Genomic DNA, 20435 nt, shown 5'->3' with positions numbered 1-20435 from the left:
ACTGTGTTTTAAAAAGCTGTTTGGGTATTAGAAAACTACTGGGGTCAGAATTCAAATACTGGCCCATGGGAATTAAAGAATGGCAACTGTGTCTTGTAGCATGTTGTTAAAATCCTCTACTGCATCCCTTGCATTTTCCTTTCTGATATGGCCTGTGCTTCCTTAAGGACTCTCCAAGATCAAGTCAGCCAGAGAAGAAGGACATTTCTCTTGACCCAGACATTGCCAGGTCCCCCTCTCCTGGCCACCTCTTCAGCCAAGGTGCAGACAGCAGCCTGAGCATTGCCGATGGCACTGAGCAAAAGGAAAGAGGGAGTCCTTGGTCCCCTGAAAAAGAAGATGGGAAGACTGATCCTAGGGCTCCCACGAGTCCAATGGTCTCTGGAACAAAGCCTGGGGAGGATGAGCCTGCCCTAAAAAGCTTACCTTCTAAAAAGATGCCACCAGACAATTTGGTGGATATAGGAGAGGAGGGTTCCAAGTGGGAAGAGGCAGCAAAGGAGGCCAAGAAGGAGGATTCTGACATGAAAGAGAGCAGATCTGATGTCAGCGAGGTATGTTATTGTGTCCCTTGGGCTCTTGCCAGATTGTCATCCTCTGTTGCTCTCTGCATCTCTGTACAGCTTCCTAGTTTCATGTCTTTATTACTGAGTTAGGAGCTTCATTTATTTGCAGGTACTGCACTTGGCTGTCAGCATCAGCCAGAACCTTTAATTGTGACAAATATGCCCAGACCCAGCAGGCTATAAAACCTTGAATGAAACTGCTGGCACTGGAAATTCAGAGCATAAACCCACGTTACTGTTGTGTGCAGGGGGGCCCCCACCCTCTCCCACCTGTGCTCTTCTCTCCTACTTCCTCTTCCCTTTCTCGACCCCTGTCTTCTACTTCTAGATTGGTTTGCTGCAGTATAAGCTTTCATAAGGGGTGTGTGTGTGTGTGTATGTGTGTGTATGTGTGTGTGTGTGTGTGTGCGTGTGCGCTCGCGCGTGTGTGTGCATGTGCAAGCATGTATACATGTATGTAGGGAAGGGCCAAGGTTACCAAAGTTGGGAGTGCTCTGTTCCAGCTTGGATAGGTTGGGTTATAGGAAGACTCTTTACATCTGTAGTTCTTTCTGGACCTTCACAGAACATGGAAGTGGTTACTTGCACAAGGTCTAAGTGGAGAGCCTTCAGCATTGTCAACTTTCCTACCTTTAATCTTGCTTTTCTAGATAGACAGTGAGAGAATTTATTTAAAGAACATTTACTTCATGAAAAAGAAATCATCTGAGTTTTTTTTTTTGTCCTGGGACTTGATCTCAGGGCCTGGGTGCTGTCCCTGATGAGCTTCTGTATTTAAGGCTAGTGTTCTACCACTTAAAACCACAGCTCTACTTCTGTTGCTTTTGGTGGTTAATTAGAGATAAGCATCTCATAGACTGCGGTACTCAGATCTCAGCCTCCTGAGTAGCTAGGATTACAAATGTGAGCTCCTGGTGCCTGGCTTATCACACTTTTTAGGATAGCATGAAACTTCTGCATTGCAGCCTTTAAGAGTTTGAACTTGGGTCCTCAGGTTCAAAGTGGCATTTTACTGGTGAAGCAATGCTTCCACCCCTGTGCTGCCAGCTTTTTATTCATCTCCAGCTCACATGGCTTTCCTTGCTTATGTTAGCTCTTGTTGATTTGATCGAGGATGTGGTTATCCTTGTTCGGCAGAGTTCTCTGACACGGTGGGGTGATACCTGGTGCATGTCCTGTGTTGGCACTATGGCCTGATGGGAATACCCTGGATAGTGACCCTGACCCTCTGCTTTACCCTGGGAATTTTCTCCATGGTTCTGTCTTCCCAGGAGTCAGAGATCATGGAACATGTGAAGGAACATCTCTCAGACTCTGTGGCTTCTGACCCCAAGTCGTTCCTTGGCCTGGTGAGTTTGCAATTAGGGGCAGCAATGTGGTGGTGGTGAATTCTTTTTTTTTTAATCTTCGGGGTTGTTTTTTAATTAAAGAATTTATTAACCTTGATTTTCGCATCATATTTCAAATGATGTGTTTAACAAACAGGTATTTAAGAAGGGAATCTCTATATACAATCACTGGCACTTAGATTTTAGAACATAAAATTAGGCTGAGGGTTTGTATGTCATAGATACATAATAATCTATGTAATAAAACATGTCTATAGAGTCATAAGTTTTTATGTCGATGTAGTTGTGTTTATATTTCCAATGCCATTGTGTATACAACTTTTGAGTCCTCGCTCTTGTAATGTTTGGATCTAATATTAAGGATACCATGCGCCTTTTGTTCCTTGGTCTTGACTTGTCTCACTCAACATGATTCGCTCTAGATTCATCCACTTCCCTGCAAATGCCATTATTTTATCTTGCCTGTTGGCTATGTAGAATTCCATTGTGTATATATATATATCACATTTTCTGTATCCATTCATTTGCAGTAGGGCATCTGGATTGTTTCCATCACCTGGCAATTGTGAATAGTGCAGAGATAAACATAGCTGAGCAGGTGTCCTTATAATATCTTGGATTATGATGTTCAGGGTAGATGCCCAGAAGTGGTATGGCGGCATCATAGGGAAGATCAGTTTTTAGTTCTTTAAGAAACCTCCACACTGCTTTCCAGAGTGGCTGAACTAGTTTACAATCCCACCAGCAGTGCAGTAGGGTTCCTTTTTCTCCACAACCCCGCCAGCATCTGTCATTGTCTGAGTTCAAAATCTTGGCCATTCTTGTTGGGGTAAGGTGGTATCTTAGGGTTGTTTTTATTTGCATTTCCTTTATGACCATGGATGATGAACATTTTCTCATATGCCTTTTTTTTTTTTTAAGTTTTTTTTTTTTTTTTTTTTTGCCAGTCTTGGGGCTTGAACTCAGGGCCTGTGTCCTTGGGTTTTCTCAAGGTTAGAGCTCTACCACTTGAGCCACAGCACCATTTCCGGATTTTTGTATGTAGTACTGAAGAATCGAACCCGGGTCTTTGTGCATGCTAGGCAAGCACTCTACCACTAGGCCAAGCTCCCAGCCCCCTTTCTGCCTTTTTAATCTGTTCTTTTGATAAGTCTCTCTAGTTTCCTTGCCCATTTAGTGAATGGTTTGTTGGATTTGGGAGGGGATTAGTTTCTTGAGTTCCCTGTAGATACTGGAAATTAAGCATTTATCAGATGTATTATTGGTAAATATCTTTTCCCAGTTGGTTGGCTGTCTCTACTTTTGTGGCTATGCTTTTATCTGTGCAGAAACTTTTTATTTTTAGGTAGTCCCATTTATCAAGTCTCTCTAATCTGTTGTGATCCTGGGATTCTGTTCAGGAATCTTTTGCCTGTGCCTATGAGTTCCAGTATCTCTCCTACTCTATCATGTAGCAGTTTCATGGTTTCCGGTCTGACATTGAGATCCTTGATCCACTTTGAGTTAATGCTTGTGCATGGCGAAAGGCTAGGGGTGGTGAATTTTTTTGTCCTCAGGGTTAAATAAGTAGTGTCACACAACTGGTGAGCGAGCAAGGTAGGACTCAGACTTGTCATGTTTGCTGTAGTTTCTTACTTATTTAGCACAACACTATATTGTTTGGTTGTGAGAAGGGTAGGGTGGGGTAGAGAATGTAAATTAAGAGTACATAAAATAGCAGTATATAAACACTAAATGTAGTAATATATTGTTTGACCTTCCTGTGAGATCATGTGGTGAGCCTCGGAGCTCTAGCAGGACCAGTACACAAATGGAGGAAGCTAGTTTGTTTGAGGGATCACTGAGCTATGGTAAGGATGGGTCCCTAGGCTGTGGCCAGGAGCATGGCTATAGTTTCCTTTTTGTATGTACATTGGTACTTGAACTCAGAGCTTCTTGCTCTCAGCTTTATTGCTTGCATCTGGCACTCTACCACCTGAGCCATGCTTCTAGTCTGGTATTTTGGTGGTTAATTTGAGATAGAGTCTCAAACACTTCTTCCCCAGGCTGCTTCAGACTACGAACCATAGCCTCTTGAGTAGCTAGCATTACAGGCTGAGCCTCTGGTGCCTGACTTGTAGTTTTCTTTGTAAAGTTAAGGCTTTTTTGTCCTGGCCTGCGAGCATCCATGGTTTCTTTGTCTCAGACCTTCTACCCATCCTGCTGTGTCCTGATTCTGTTTGCCAGATCTCACTCTCAGGGGTGGAGTTTTGTGCTTTCTGGGCAAGTGTTATTCCTGCAAGCCACCCTCCATCTGTTTGGAGGAGGCAGATGACGGGAAAGGGATTAGTGGGAGAGGGTCAAGGATGAACAGTGATGATATGAAGGGTGCATAGGAATTAGGCCGCTGTGTGCTCTGTCCCCACACTGAGCTTTGGGATTAGGAGACAGATGGCAGCTGCATTAGGTGGCATAGGACTCAAACTGCAAGGAAAATACCATAGACAACACACACATGTACACAAATCCCACAAACTAGGAAGGGAAAGCAAGTCATGTTATTTGCAAAAACCATACATGAAGAATATCCATGTCACCAAACCCTGGGAAGCAAGGGGTCCGGCCCTTCCAGAAAAGATGCCATGTAACAAAGTACACCCATCAGCATTTTTCTTCTTCATGAGAACAAGGAGAGGAGTCCATGGACAGCAGGACCAGACCTTATCTGGGCGTCCTGCCATTTATCAGGCTGATGACAACTGTCCCCATTAGCATGCTGCCCACTAGCCATCCTTCACTTAGCCCAGCAGGGATCTTAGGCTCAGAAGGGGTAGAGTGTGGCTGTGTGGCAGCTAAAGGGCAGCATGGAGCTGGCCCTGATACAAGTGCCTGCTGCCTGTCCCCAGGAGAAGCCTGTAGAGAAAGTAAGGTAATTAATCTCCATCAGAGAGACACCGGTATGGGAAAGAGGGAAGGAGTGAGCTGGAAGGACCCACCAGTCCTCATTTCCAAGCTGCCCACAGGTTTGCTGGCACTGCTGGTGTCCTGGTCAGATACTGGGTAGGGAGAGACATACTTTGTAGTATGTGTCATGGGGTCAGTCCCAGGGCCCATCTGAGCCTTGCCAATTTGCTCATCAGCTGTTTGACCTCCTGCATCTGTGAGAGGAGGACAAGAGTGTCAGACTCATAGGGTTATTTTTTGTGCATTATGAGAAGCTTTAAATAAATAGGAAAATTAAAGAAATTTCACTTACTACTCTGCATCTAATAAATATTTTACCATACTTCCTTTCTCATATGTCTTTCAATCTAGTCACTTTAAAAAGTAGATGGGGACATTTAGCACAGTCCCTGTCACAGAGTATGCGCTGTTCTGGAGGGTTGATGTTGGGGATTGGGGGTGGAGGGCTGGAAAGGCCCAGTGAATACAAGCTGTGACAGAGACAGATCAGGCTTTCCCTCTTCCACTCTCTCCAGGGTTTTGGTTTTCGCAGCCAGATCTCGGAGCAGCTGTTAGATGGTGACATGCTGACCCCAGTCCTGGATGGAGCTTGCTGTGGGGTGAGTCTCTGGGTGTTGGACTGGACTGGTGCCTCATTTTCTCTAACAGTTACTTTTCAGGATAACCCATGGATGACTCCTGCCCAATCACAGCATGTGTTCCTGATGTCCTCTCCCTTCTACTTCCACAGGCCACTGGAATGGCTGTGCCTTTGATGGCACTTCTCACCATTCTTGTTCTGTTTCTGCTGTGAATGAAAACATTTCTCTGTGTATTTGTCTATTTGTCTAGTGGTTCAGTGACTATGGATTGACTACCTGCTCATATGTGAGCACTGTGGGCTGATTTCAAGGCACTGCCCTGTCCCTCTCAGCCTCGTGCTCAGCCTACCCCTCACTTTTCCTCAAGCACATTCTCTACCTCTATTACTGTTACCTGCTGCTTCCCCTTCTGCTCAGCAGTGGAGGCTGATTTCCAGTGCCACCTCCTCCAGGCAGGATGAGTTGTTTCCATCTTTGTTCTCCTTGAGGCTTAATTTGTTATAACATCTTTGCCAGATGTGAGCTCGGTGGTTCATGAGGACTTCTGACGGGGATAGATTGACTGAAACACAGACCCTGTCCTTTAGGAACCAAAGTTAAGAACAGTTTCCTTTTTTTCCTTTGGTGGATAGAAGAGGGATTTTGGCACAGGATGTCTGTTAAGTGTCAGGGAGAATTTGGTTTGCCTTCATCTTGGTCTGGATCTTACATGCCTATAGTACCAGGCATGATGGAGATGGGGAGGCAGGAAAATATAGAGTTCAAGGCCAGCTTAGACAAAGTTAATGGGACCCTTTCTCCAAAATGAAATAAAATAAAAGTGCTGGGGTATAACTCAAGTGGTAGAGCAGTTGTGTTAGCAAATATGAGGATCTGTGTTCAATCCCTACTACCACAACCATCTCTTTGTGTTTCCCTAGCTGAGTTAGGGATGGGGATGTAGTATGTAGAGCAAGATTAAGCCAGAGGCTTAGGCTATGTCTGCTGTCTGCCTTTTTTGAACAGGGCTGACCTGGCTAGTTACTTTTACCTACCTGGCTTTGTTTCTTTTTCTGGGGCAAGTAGGTCTAACGAATAGGCAAACCTATTTAAAGTACCCCTTTTTTTGTGAATCTTCTATGCCATGTGAGCTTGTTCAGTATGCTGTAAAAATAAGATGCAACAAGAAGGGAGCAGACAGAAAGACCTACTGCTGTAGACCCCTGCTACTTGTTTATTTGCTCCCGCAGTTAGCAACAAGTCCTAGAGTTCTTTTGACTCAGATTTATTTCCCATTAAATTTTTTTTTTTTTTGCCAGTCCTGGGCTTGAGCTCAGGGCCTGAGCACTGTCCTTGGGCTTTCTCAAGGCTAGAGCTCTACCACTTGAGCCTCAGCACCACTTCCAGCTTTTTTCCTATATGTGGTACCGAGGAATCAAACCCGGGTCTTCATGCATGCTAGGCAAGCACTTTAACCACTAGGTCAAACTCCTGGCCCTAAAATTTTTTTTAAAAAGCAATATTTGGTTGAGGTTTGAACTTTGGGCCTGGGCCCTGTCCCTGAGCTTTTCAGCTCAAGGCTAGCACTCTACCACTTGAGCTTCAGCACCACTTCTGGTTTTATGGTGGTTAATTGGAGATAAGAGTCTCACAGACTTTCATGCCCAGGCTGGCTTTGAACTAAGATCCTCAGATTTCAGCTTCCTGATAGCCAGGATTATAGGCGTGAGACACTACGCCCAGCTCTATTTCCCAGTTTTTATCCCTGGTCTTTCATTGTGTTGAGTGGAGTTGGCCTGTGTGATTTTGTGGGGTGTGTGTGTGTGTGTACTAGTACCGAGGTCCTAGATGCTGTCCCTGAGGTTTTTTTTTTCCTCTCAAGGCTGGCACTCTACCACCTGAGCCACAATTCCTTTTCCAGCTATTTGGTGATTACTTGGAGATAAGAGTTTTATGGACGTTCATGCCCAGGCTGGCTTTGAACCCCAGTCCCCAGATCTCAGACTAGGATTACAAACTTGTGTGATATTTACTCACATTTCCTTGAAATGTGAGAAAAGGAAGCTCACCATTTGGTGAGCTTTGTATGGCTTCATGGTAAAGCCATGTTATAAGTTGAACAATGGAAAGAGGAGGAGGTGGGGCAGGAGAGCGGTTTGCCCCTGGCATTGTCTGTAGGCTCTGCCCAGGCTGATACAATGAGGCCTGACAGCTCTGGCGGGGAGCCCTTCTGCTGCAGGCTCTGAGAGGGGCTCACAGCCAGCATTGCTATTTTTAATGTAATTTGGGGGAGCTGGCTTTTAGTTCAAGCTCTGCCCTCCTCATTCATCCAGATGGCAGAGTCAGCCACAGCTGCTGGGGCTCAGGCTGCCAGTGGAGAGGTGTGGGGGTGGTGGGCACAGGGCTGGGGATCCCGTGGGGAAGACAGAGTGAACTGTCTCCTGTTCTGACTTTGTTGACCCTTGGGTCCCAGAACAGACAGGGCTCCTGTAGGGGTGACAGAAGGAGTGCAGGTCTTAGAATGGGGACCAGTACTGGCAAAGCCTTTTCTTCTTCCTTGTTGTGGTAGGCAAGTGGAAAGGGAGAGGCATATGAAGAGGTGCTAATGTTCATGGCATCCCTTCTTCAGATCAGGAGTCAGGATTCGTGTACATGATCCTCGCCCGGGATTAATACTCACCTCCCCCATTGTACAGTGGAGGAGTTGGACTTTCCAGGCAGGAAGTGGTAGAACGAAAAATGGTCCAGGCTGACTGTACCACTGTATCCTTGCAGGAAATATTTTCTGTCATTAAGAATTCTCTCTCACTCTAGCTCTCACTGTCTTTTTCTCCCCAGCTTGCTATGTTTGCCTAGATACCAAGACTTAAAATAAACTTTGGGAGTTTATTTTTGAATGGATGATATAATCCTACACTGGAAAGGGGACATTCTGGTCTACTAATGGGATCTGTGTCCTTAGGTGAGCCTAGAATGGGGCAGTGAAAGAATGTCACTGTGTCCCTCTGTCCTGATGTTGGATGGAGACTTTTTGGTTGGGGTCTCAGCTTTCTCTTTCCTCATCAGGATTCCTGCTCTCCAGAATTACTCTTTTCTAACATACTTGCCTACTGTCTTCAGTCTGTCCACTTCAATTCAGTATGTCTCTGTAAAGCTGACACTGCTGACCTGGGCCCACATGGATTTGGGGTGCTCATGGATATAGTCCTTCTCACCCTTTGCAGTTAGCAGTGCAGGTTTCCAGTACTGGGAAGCCAGGGTTTCTTTTTTTTCTTTTTTCTTTTTTTTTTTTTTAATTTATTTTGATCTGTTGTGGGGCCTGAACTCAGAGCCTGGGCATTGTCCTTGAGCCCGTTTGCTCAAAGCTAGCACTCTCTACCACTTTGAGCCACAGCACCACTTCCAGTTTTCTGGTGTTTAGAGATAAGAGTCTCATAGACCTTCCTGCCTGAGCTGGCTTTGAATCATGATCTTTAGATCTCAGCCTCCTGAGTAGTTGAGATTACAGAAGCAAGCCACCAGTGCCAGCTTTGGGATTATTTCTTACTGTGTGTGTGGGGGCGTGGGGGTTGTGCCCCTGGTTTTGGACCCTGTGTGCAGTGACTAAGATCATTTGTCCCCTGTTTCAGCTATAAATGTAAGGCTTAGCTAGAGCTCATGGAGCTGCATTTTATAGTAAGTGAGGCTTCCATTTGGTGTTCCCTGGGACCTCTGTCTTCTCAAGGGCTCCTGCTGCTAAGTATGAGACTTTAGTAGGAAATTCCAGATACCTATAATGTACACTTTGCACTGTTTCTTGCCCAGGGGATAGGAAGAGAAGAGCAAGATGACAGCCAGTCCAGTCCAGGAGAGCTGCAGAGCAAGGAGACCAAAGGCTTGAAGAGGTATAGTACATGGGAGGCAGCACTCAGGGACCAGAGGCATCGAGACAGAAACACTGAGACTGATTGACTGAGGCTCCCTGCTTCTCAATCTGAGCTGCAGTGGAGAGGGGCTCTCTCCCCCTGGAAGCAGCATGAAGTGTAGTTATCTCTTTCTTGAACCTTAGAAGGCTCTCTGTATCTTCACTTCCTTAGGGCCACAGCCTCATGCATTTTCTATAGACTAACCACCTGAGCTTGGTCTCCACTTACCTCTTCTGTCCCTCTCTGGCCCAGGGATATTGAACTCCAGGAGTGGACCCTGTGTGAGCGTGTCCACCTCTCCTGGTCCCAGCAGATGATGAAAGGAGCTGAGTCTTGAGCTCAGGAGCACGTTGCTCCTTGCTGCTGTGCCCTGTGGCTCTGTGTGGATGTGGGGGCAGGTGGAGAACTGGCTGAGGAGAAACTGACCCAGGGGCTACTGTCCTCCTAAATCCTCTTCCTGCTTGCCATGTGGAGGGTCCTAACTGTTACTCTGTTGGCCCAACCAGGTTATCGCCTCCTCTTCTGCATGGGCAGCTGCTCCACAGTCCCCTACATAGTGAGGCCAGTGAAGAGGGTTCTCTGCAGGTCGCCAAGGAGCATTCTGAGTGTAAAGACTCAGAGGAGCCTGGGGAGGACTCTTCAGCCAGTCCCAGCCTGCTGGTGTCCCTCCACAGGTAAGGATGAAGGAGAAGGGCTCCTGGGTGGTGATGGAAGCCCCTCTGTGTGTTGGTGTGTGCACTGGAGCTGAAAAAGATGGGTTGGGCCATGAGAGGGAGGTGAGAACAGGTGGGCCCTGAAGCTAGATGAGAGACTGGTCCAGAGCCTCCCATTTGCTAGAGACCCTGTGCCCCTCGCCAGTGGTCTGGCTGGTCTTAGCATTCATCTGGGCGGATTGGGGAACTGGGGACTGTGAGCAGTGGCAGCCCTCCATCTGAAGCCACCCTGAACACCTGCTATGTAGAGAGCTTCTCCTGGGGTGCTGCAACCATCCTGCTTCTGTGCGGGGTGGGGGTGGGGCGGCGGGACAAGAATATCTGGTTTCCAATGCAGTCAGTTTGGGAGGAGGTCATGAGGGTTGGGAGCCCGGAGGCTGGAGGCAGGGGAGCCTTCTGGGGTTGTCCTGCCCAACTCATCCTTACTACAAGTCTTTCACCTCAGATGAGGTGCTTACTGAACCTCTTGCCTTCCTACTGGCATTAACCTGCTTTCCTTATTGCTCTCAAGGGAGCAGGCCCCAAGCCCACCTTCTGCTCTCGAGAGGGGCAAGGAGCAGCAGCACTCCCAGGCCGAGGAGCTGGGTCCTGGGCAGGAAGAGGCCAAGGAGCCTAAGAAGGTGGCAGTCAGCCCTACCCCGCCAGTCTCTCCAGAGGTGTAAGGGCCACTTTTAATTGTCTCCCTGTCCCTTCTGTGTGTGGATGGCTTGAGTGCCCAGTCTCTCTTGTGATTTGGAAGGCAAGGCCAGGCGGTGCAACATAGGAGGAGATGAGCACATCCTGTGCCCCGTGCCTCTCCTGAGAGTCCCAGCAGCTGTCACTGCCACTGATCCTTAGCTGGAGTTAGCTTAGGTCCTGGGGACTCTTGGTCAGGAACCCTGAGGTATGCAGGTAGACAAAGACTGATGAGACGTACTGGTCAGTCATGTTGCAAACACTAACTTTTCTTTTAAAACCATTTTTATTGAGGTATTAATATACACTGTGGTTTATAAACTGGAACTATACCATTCAATGGTTGTCTGCTTGTGGCTATACCACACAGCAGCCACTCAGGTTAATGACCCACAGAATGTTTCCATCCCTCGGAAAGTTAGCTCATCCCCTTCAATATCCACACACTCAGGTCTCCACTGCTCTGGTTTCCATTCCCTGGGCTGACTCTCCACCTTCATATAACTGAAATGTTCTGGGCCTGGGAAGTATGCTAGGTTCAAAGCTTAATGTATTTTTTTTTAATGTACTTACATTCACTGTGGCAATTTAGAAATCTTCTAGCTTCTTTCTACTTCCTTTTTTTTCTTTTTTTTTTTTTTTGGCCATTCCTGGGGTTTGAACTCAGCCTGTGTGCTGTCCCTGGGCTTTAGTGCTCTACCAGTTGAACAACAGCTTCACTTCTGGCTTTTTGGTGATAACTACAGATAAGAGTCTTACGTATTTTCCTATCCAGGCTAGTTTTGAACTGTGATCTCAGCCTCTAGAGCAGCTAGGATTATAGGCATGAGCCATGAATGCCCATCCTTTCACTTTTCCTTTTCTTGCCTCGTATTTATTTAGGTAGGTAATAGAGACTCAGGGAAGTGACAGGATTTAGAGGTTACATTACTGGTCAGTTGCAGAGTTAGTATTAGATCCTACGTCTCATTTCTGGGGTACAGGCTATACACTTTCTTCATGGAAGAAGACCAGTGCTAGAATGTGTTCATATTCTCCTTTGTGAATGAGAGCTATAAGAGCGTGTTGAGGGGCCGGGAGTTTGGCCTAGTGGTAGAGTGCTTGCCTAGCATGCACGAAGACCCGGGTTCGATTCCTCGGTACCACATACATAGCAAAAAGCCAGAAGTGGTGCTGAGGCTCAAGTAGTAGAGCTCTAGCCTTGAGAAAATCCAGGGATAGTGCTCAGGCCCTGAGTTCAACCCCAGGACTGGCAAAACAAAACAAAACAAAACAAAAAAACATGTTGAGCAGAGACAGGTTCCTACACTGATGATGAATAAGGAGGTGTCACCAAGAATTGCCACCAAGAACTGCCAGGCACTAGTGCTCATGTCCTCACATCCTCATGTAGTTACCATACCAGTTACTGGGTCACAGAAAGAGAGGTGACCAAGTGTTCAGATGGCACTGTATCCTACAATGAAAGCTGTGACCCACAGAATCGAGTGGCTTCCCAGGTCTTCTTGGTGGCTGTTGATAGGCAGGTCAGGGTATTTACTGTGAGGCTTCTCTAAGCCTCAGAGAGATGACAGGCCGGGCAGAGGCCAGAGGCTATCTTCCCTGGACCCCTGGAGGGGTCCCCCGGCTCTGCTTTTTCCTTAGGTGTCCTGGCTGGTTGGTGACTTGATTTTGTGTTTTCTCCTCATCTTGACAATGCTGTCTCTGTTAGGATTTCCAGACACTTTACTCTGCCAACTCAATTTACTAAGTACTTCAGGCCTGGTCATCTCTTTGTTATTAATGTTCATAACTGTTTTAGGATCCAGTTGGTTTTCAGAGTACTTTGGGAAGTACAGTGGAATCAGAAGGTTAGGGGCAGAGGACATGCTGGAGAGGGCAGGGCCAGGTCATGTGGTCAGAAAGCTGAGACTGGGGACCATGAGGGTCCTTCCTTTTGTCATCTTAAGTGGTAGGTGAGTACCAGTCACTGGGCTGAATGTGACAGGAGACAAGGTGTCTGATTCTCACCCAGCTTTAGTGGTAATCACCACTTGAGGACATTCCTGGGGTACAGTTTCTCCTTCCTTCCTCTTCCTCCCTGCATTCCCACCTTCCTTTCCCTTGCTTGTATGTCTTTGAGCTACTTGTGGAACTTCTACTGTCTTTGTCATGGTTGAAAACTGGGGCTCACTGAGGCTGAGAAACCTTCCTAACTCTTTCCCTTGGAGTCTAAAGCTTTCCCATTTTCTTCTAGGTCTTTCAGGCATAGTTCACTGCCTTGGACCTAAGTGGGGTGTTTGGGTGTCTTTCAGGTAATGGGGGAGGGGGAAACAACTCGGTTAGCCTGTGTGCCAGGTGTACAACGGGCTCACGAGTGCTTGGGCATGTGCCGCTTCTTCCTGCATCATCCGTCCCTGGGGCTCCACATAGCTGCACATCCTGCAAGGGAGTCAGACGTTAAGAGGTACCATCAGAGGAAAAAAAGATGTTTTCAGCCAAGGTTGGAAATGAGTTGGGGGGGGTTGATGAGGCGGAGAGCTGTGGGGGAGACCTTTTCCAAAGGCAGCATCTCAGAGAAGATGGCAGCCACATCACTTATTTCTGAATCAGTTAAGCTTTGTGTAGGGACTCAGAGAAGCCAGGATTTGAAAGGAGGGAGGAGATGGAGTTGGGAGCTGAAAAGATTTGTAGGTATGCCGTCTGAGTTCTGCTTTTAGGAAAGGCGGAAGGATGAGTTTTAATGGTATTTCAGCCTCTTCTGTACTCTCTGTTGCCTTCCTCTTTCTGACTTCAAGGGATTATAATAGGATTCCCAAACTCTGGTTTTTGTTTTTTCTTTCAGAGATGAGGACCAAAATCAGTGCCTTGGCACTTGCCAGGCAAATGCTCTTCCACTGAACTAAAACCTCAAGCCCCTAAGGTTTTTTTTTTCCCCCTTCTATTTTTCTGCTCTCCTGCCTATATCTGCTGCTGTGCTAAGCTGGAGGGAGACAGATTGACTCCCCCTATTTGACTCTTGCTCAGTCCTCTTTGATTCAGGCTCACACATTCCTAAGCCACTGTGCCAGACTGAAGTGTCTCAGGCATTGTTCAAGAAGTGTTCTGGCTGTGTGCCAAGATCAATTTCTCTAACATAAGGCCTAGGGGCCCAGCAGTGCTCATACCTACTGGCCTTTAAGAAAGTCACCCTGGCAGGTGACTACTTTATCTCGTTTAGGCCTTCATTGTTCAAAATGTTCTCAGATGTTCACTTGGGTATTTCCTTCAAGAACCAGAAACAAGCAAAATGACAGCCCTTATTACTCTGTAAATACTTCATAAAGCAGTTCCATTATATCTTACCACTCATCTGTGCAGCTCCAACTTACTTTTGCCCATTTCCAAACCTTTCACTCTTAAGTGAAAACCTCCTGCCAGTTTTGGCTCAGTAAAAAGTCTGGCTCCCTTGGCACAAAGGAGGGGAGTTTGCTACTTCTCCATCAGTTCATATTAGCTGTCTTGGCCTGCTCAGTTTGAGAGGCAGAGAGCAATCTTTGGGAACCATTTGTGAATTGCTGTCATGGTCTCAATTGGTGGGCAGGGCTCTAGAGGAGGAGACATGAAAACAGGGCTATGAGCCATTCTGGAAGTTAGGGATAAAGCTTTACATTCTCTGCTGCCAGCTCTTGACATAGCTTTAGGTTATGACCTCAAACCTCACCCTACCAGGTCTACTGGGAGCCTGCTGTGTGCAGCCCTTCTCCTCAGCCCTTGGGTCTGACTCTCCTATAGAGGGATTATCCTGTACAATAGATGTTGACTGTAATTGATTGGTTGCCTTTGTATGGCCTGATTTGCATATGAGACTGTTATCTGTGGACCCTCCATTGGGGTTCTCTCTGTGATGTTCTGTAGCTGAGTGGATTTTAACAGTGTGGTGATATGCTGTTGCCTCTCCTGCAGGCAATCCACAGAGCCTGCTGCTCCCCTAAAGTGGCTCTCACAGGTTGCACTGAAGCCCACTGAAGAGGCAATGGCCGAAGACCTTGAGGACCATCAGAGGCGTCTGCGGGAATTGCATCAAGAGAAGATCCAGCAGCTGCGGGAGAAGCTGCAGCGAGAGGAGGAAGAGGAGATGCGCCAGCTTCACCAGCAGAAGGAGAAGACCCTCAGGTCCTGCTCTTGCCCTTCAGAGTGATGTGGGATGTGAGGGACACCCTCCTCTACTCTGGGTCCCACTGGGATGCTCTTAGAAACTATCTTCCCCTGGTATCTCACCGATTCCCCCAGTTGTAGGAGACACTGGGAAATTTTCTTTTTCTCTCTTTCTCTCTCTCTCTCTCTCCCTCCCCCCCCCCTCTTTCTTTTCCGGTGCCAGAATAAAACCAGAGCACTATTAATTTGGAAGAAAGGTCAAATGGACATAGTCAAGAGAGTGAGCAACGTGTCACAGCCCAAGGGGTGGGAAAGTTGCTGGAAGAAACAGTAATGTATTCGTTGACAATTTAACTAAAGGCTAACTCTTGTCATTTTAGACAGAATATCCAAGAGTTGTAGAGAATTAGTTGTTTTAGATATACAGAGCAGAGAACAGAGAAAACATTGATGCCTAATTTGGAGAAAAGGTGAGGAAGAACCAATCTCCTTAGAGCAAAACAGGAGATGCAAATTCGGATCTTCTGTCTTGCATCTCCTCCTAAAGAAATAACCTCCCCACAGCACCTCCCTCCTCCAGATGACTAAACACTGGGACTGGGACTATATTTTCTGCACCCCTTCCATATATCTAGAGCGGTCTCCTAGGATCCCTGGCAGGGACTGTCATGCCCAAATGATCTGACTTGGGGCATGGAACATGGCCGTTGTTCTGTAAATGGCAGCACTTGTATTTATTTTCAGTTGAAATCAATAGTTTCAGTGAAATCAATAGTTTCAGTTAGTCTCGACTAAGTGATTTCTCTGTGGCTAAAACCTTGCTTGACTTTCCTCAAAGCACTTCATTACAAGAATCTTGTTTCTGCCGGGCGCAGTGGCTCACACCTGTAATGCTAGCTACTTAAGAGGCTGAGATCTGAGGATCAAGGTTCAAAGCCAGCCTAGGCACAAAAGAACCTGAGATTCTTATCACCAGTTAACCTCTAGAAAATGGGAAGTGGGGCTTGGCTTAAGGGTAGGATTGTAGCCTTAAGCCGAAGAGCTCAGGGACAGTGCCTAGGCTGAGTTCAAGCCCTATGACAACCCCCTTCCCCCCCCCCCAAAAAAAAAAGAAAAGAATCTTTGTTTTTGCACCAGAGCCTTTCTGAGGGTGGGACCTCCTCACTGCTAGGAAACTTCCACTGGGCAGCAGAAAGCCACAAATGATCTTACAACCAGGAAAAAAAAAATAAAATGAAGGCCAGTAGGCTTGACCCTCAGTTGGTTTTGTTGTGAAATGGGGAGATTGGACTTCACTGCTAATATTCTTGCTAGCTCTAATGTCTGTTATGGTTATGTGTACATTTAACCATGGGAAAAAGAGGAAGTATTTCTGGAGAGGCTAGAAGGAAGGATTTTTGCTTGACTCATATTTTCTTAGAACAGTGGTGTTGATAACTTGCAATGCAGGGTATTATCCTAAATCTTTTTAGCTTTGGAATTTGCTATAGAGCTTTTCAAAGCAATTGGTGTCAGACTCATGAGGGTTTTTTTTTGTTTGAGTCAGGACCTTGCAGTATAGTTCAAGTAGCCTTAAACACTTATCTTCCTTCCTGGGCCTCCTGAGTGCCAGGATTATAGGTGTATACCACCATACTTGGCCCAAACTGTGATTTATTTCCTTCCTTCCTTCCTTCCTTGCTTCCTTCCTTCCTTCCTTCCTTCCTTCCTTGCTTCCTTCCCCCCTCCCTCCCCCTTCCCCCCTCCCTCCCTCCCTCCCTCCCTCCCTCCCTCCCTCCCTCCCTTCCTTCCTTCCTTCCTTCCTTCCTTCCTTCCTTCCTCCCTTCCTCCCTTCCTCCCTTCCTCCCTCCCTCCCTCCCTCCCTCCCCCTCCTGGTTCTGAAGCTTGAATGTTGGTAGTTAATTGGAGATAGGAGTCTTATGCATTTTATTGCTCAGGCTAGCTTTGACTCACATTCCTCATGTCTCAGCCTCCTTTATAGCACCACCAGTGAGCCACCAGTGCCTGGCTTGAACTATGTTTTTCTTAGCATTAAATTCCTTGAGTGCATAGCTTATATCCCTTGGTCTTGTTGGGGCATAAAAAAGATATGATTTGTAAAAACAGGAGTATGTCTGCTTGGATGGGAATGCTAACAGTGATCTTTGGTTTGTAGATAAGATTTCTTTCCTTTGATAATCAAGGCTTGTTTTTGATCTGGGGCTAGATTATATTCAAAGCAGCACATTTATTGAATGTCTACTTTATATCAGTTACTGTGTCCAGTACTTGGGATATAGAAGATTTTAAGATGATACTTTCACACTAAAGAAGCTCCCATATCTGTAAGGAGAGCAAAGATAGAAAAGATTGTGATACAGTATGATGGTGCATGATAGTGGAATGGGGTAGAAGGGTCTACATATATAGTGTGATAAAGGATGAATTGGAGGCCATGTAAAGACTTCTCAGGGTAGAGAGAGTTGGGTGTAAGGTGGTGACTATGGTTATCTGATAGAAAAAATGAAATTCTAAGGAGAAGTATCACCAAGAGCAAAGGCCAAGAGACAAGGTCCAATGTGATGGGTATAGATGGTGATGTAGCTTATGTGTCTAGAATAGCTAGGAGGCTAGGAGTGGAAAAATGGGTCAGGTTGAGTGGCTGTAATCTTCTTTAAATGAACATCATGCTAGGAAGAAGAGAGCAGAGGAGAGCCAGGAGTGTTCTTCCATGGCAAAGGATAGTGCAGTATCTGGGCCCCTTATTGCCTTGGGAAGCAACATAGGGAGGCAGCATGGACCAGATGCTGAAGATAGACCTGACTGTAAGACATCAATCATACTTTGTAGTCCTCTTAGAGACCAAGAAGCAGGGACTGAGTGGATGAGGAAAGACCTCTGGTTCCTCAAAAAAATAAACTAAGAAAAAAAAATCCTGTTTTTGTTTAGTGCCCTGAAGGAGCAGCTGCAGAAAGCTGCTGAGGAAGAGGAGGCTCTGATAAGAGAGGAGGAAGGCCGGAGGCTGTCACAGCTTCGAGCCCAAGTCCAATCCAATGCAGAAGCAGATGAGGACCAAATGAGGTAAAAATACACCAGGATACATGGGAAGCTTCTCAGTGCCTGGAGGGGACCCATGCGCATAGCCTGGGTTCTTGGTATTCTGTCTGCCCAGAGCCGAGCAGGAGGCTTCGCTGCAGAGATTGAGAGAAGAGGTAGCATCCCAGCAGAAGGCGGAGAGGGCTGGTCTGGAAGAGAAAAGCAGGCAGGTGCTGGAGCAGCTCAGGGAGGAACTGGAGGCTTCAGAGAAGAGAACTTGTGCTACCCTGAAAGCTGAGAACGAGCTGGCTCTGAAGCACTTGAAGGAGCAGCTGGAAGAGGAGAGGAAGAAAGTGAGTGAGTCAAATAGGGGCAGCCCCACCCCCAGCTCAGGTTGCCTGGGGGGGTGGACCTGAGGTGGGGGCAGAGGAAGGGGAGCCCTGGACTGTGTGTACAAACAAGCTGGGAGAGTGAGAGCTGTCTGGGTCCATTACCTGGTAGATCTTACTGGACTCAGGGCAGATGCTAGCCTGGCCTTCTGGCAGGATACAGCAGGGTACAGCAAGCCTGCTCCAGGTAGGCCTGGATGGTGGTAGCAGCTGAAGGTTGTCAGTGACAGGAGGCAGAGGCTGGACAGCATGTGTCCTGTGGATTTGGGGACACTTCCTAAACAGGGGCCTTGAAGTGAGGGTCCTCTGTTCCTGTCGCTGCAGGGCAGTGGCCCGCACATCTATCTCAAGCCTCTCTCCTGTCTTGGAATGGGTAGGGCTTTCTCTTTTGTCCTCACTCCCTTTCCCTCTACCTCCCCATGTGGGCCTCCAGGACACATGCTGAAGTAGCCAGCCAGGTAGAATTTTTCTTATGGTAGGGGAGGAATTAGAAGAACTGCAGCTAGTAGGGCTGCTAAAATCTCTGGCCATCCCAGGCTTAGGAGCTTATTGTTCTCCCAGGGCTAGCCTGCTGTCCAAGATGTCCTCCTCTACCTTCAGGTCATGTCCCTTTGACAGCCGTAGACTTAGGAACTGAATTATTTTATTATTACTTTCAAAATATGGAACACTTCATAAACTTGCATGTCATCCTTGTGCAGAGGCCATGCTAATTTCTGAATTGTTCCAATTTTAGTATATATGCTGCCAAAGTGAGCACCTGAGTTATTTTAGCAGAATGAAGATGTTCCTGCTGTTCTCTTGGCCTTTTATCTTGTGGGGAGCCAGGGGTTCTCATGTCCTGCTTTCCTCACCCGCTTCTGTGCCCTCCCAGGCAGTGGCAGGACTAGAGAGAGAGCACAGTGCTGAGCTGGAGCGGCTCCAGGCCTTGCTGGAGGCCAAGCACCAGGAGGTGAGACATGGCCAGCTGGGGCTGTGGGAGCCAAGCCTGGGCATTCTAGGACTCCCCTTCTCACTGGTATGCAGAGAACTCAACCCCAATCCCAACCCCAACCCTGGTCACTGTGGAGGGAGCCTCCCTCTTTCCTTAAGCTTTGGGATGCATGCTTGGTCCCCGGGAATGAGTCTCTGCATGGTGGCTCCACTTGCCCCAGAGAGTCACACCACTGCTTGTGCTGGAACCTTCTCAGGTGGTCTCTGGCCTCCAAAAGAAGATAGAGGAAGTTCAACAGAAAGAAGAGGTTCAGCTCAGGGAGGACCTTGGGTGGGCGGAACAGAGAGCTCACCAGAAGGCTCACCAGGTGATTGAGTATGAGCAAGAGGTGAGTACTGTTCCGTTCTGATCCCCTGAATCATCTGGCCTTAGTGACCTGCACCCTGTTGTGGACAGCTCAGTGCTGGCATTTCTGGTTCCGCTACACCACCTGTACTCCCTCAAGGCCAGGTTCTCCTCCATTCTCAGCCCTGTACACCTCAGGGAGGTAGTGTTGGGGTATAGCCACTCTTGTGCCTTGGTGCTCTGTGTGTGATTATATGCCAGGGACACTGTCAGGTACTGGAAGACTGGGCCATGGGTGCTGTCCACTCTGCATCCTGCATTCCTTTTACCTCCCTCTCTCACAGCTCAGCAGCCTCCTGCGAGAAAAGCGTCAGGAAGTGGAAAGGGAACATGAGAGGAAGATGGACAAGATGAAGGAGGAGCACCAGCAAGTGATGGCCCAGGCCAGAGAGTGGTATGAAGTCGAGGTAGCTCAGCCACACCCCTGGTATGCATGTGTACATGCACATCTGCACACCTGTCTTGGGGTACTTCTGGCTGGCTGTAATGCAGATGGAGTGGCCAGTCATGGTCAGGGACTAGGAGGCCTTCCTTGTAGTGCCCTGCAATGATGAAGTTGCCATGTGGCTTTTTACTAAAAATCCCCCTTCCCCAGGAGGTGTGTCCAGTAGTTGTAACATCTGATGGACCCTGCGCTTGTACTGCATGCCATATGCTGCTCTAGGCTTTTTGGCATCTTATCCTGTTTTATCCTTGGGAAGTGGGCAGTGTTTATTACCTCTCTGTCAAAGATAAGGGCAGAGGCCTAGAAAACCCAAGCGATTTCTTAAGATCATACCCACTGACACATAAAGAATGAGCGTTCTGCCGTAGTTGATTGACTCCAGAGCCCTTTGTTTTAGTTACTTCAACACCATGCTGCTCG

At 47.3% G+C, this 20435-nt stretch overlaps 1 protein-coding gene and 1 non-coding gene across 11 annotated transcripts in view; one reads left to right on the top strand and one right to left on the bottom strand.

The window, feature by feature from the left end:
* Cep164 (centrosomal protein 164) overlaps positions 1-20435 on the top strand; it is a 61207-nt gene that overhangs the window by 31108 nt on the left and 9664 nt on the right. For 6 of the 10 annotated variants that reach the window (XM_090319431.1, XM_090319426.1, XM_090319429.1 and 3 more), the window contains 12 exons: positions 168-554; positions 1838-1915; positions 5374-5457; positions 9223-9302; positions 9830-9997; positions 10548-10694; positions 14636-14845; positions 17756-17887; positions 17979-18195; positions 19106-19183; positions 19422-19553; positions 19855-19977. In XM_090319431.1, coding sequence (XP_090175557.1) covers positions 168-554; positions 1838-1915; positions 5374-5457; positions 9223-9302; positions 9830-9997; positions 10548-10694; positions 14636-14845; positions 17756-17887; positions 17979-18195; positions 19106-19183; positions 19422-19553; positions 19855-19977 — 1836 coding nt within the window. The remainder of the gene's footprint in view (positions 1-167; positions 555-1837; positions 1916-5373; positions 5458-9222; positions 9303-9829; positions 9998-10547; positions 10695-14635; positions 14846-17755; positions 17888-17978; positions 18196-19105; positions 19184-19421; positions 19554-19854; positions 19978-20435) is intronic. The other 4 variants (XM_090319435.1, XM_090319427.1, XM_090319432.1 and 1 more) reach the window with 2 other exon arrangements.
* Positions 18888-18991, bottom strand: LOC150045522 (U6 spliceosomal RNA). Its single transcript, XR_016532888.1, has one exon. It is a non-coding gene; the product is annotated as a U6 spliceosomal RNA (small nuclear RNA).

The sequence above is a fragment of the Megascapheus bottae genome, chromosome 27 (genome assembly GCF_031878675.1).
Source record: "Megascapheus bottae isolate mThoBot1 chromosome 27, mThoBot2.hap1, whole genome shotgun sequence".
NCBI classification, from domain to species: domain Eukaryota; kingdom Metazoa; phylum Chordata; class Mammalia; order Rodentia; family Geomyidae; genus Megascapheus; species Megascapheus bottae.
The sequence above is the reverse complement of the archived record's forward strand: the minus strand, read 5'-3'. Positions and strand labels throughout refer to the sequence as shown.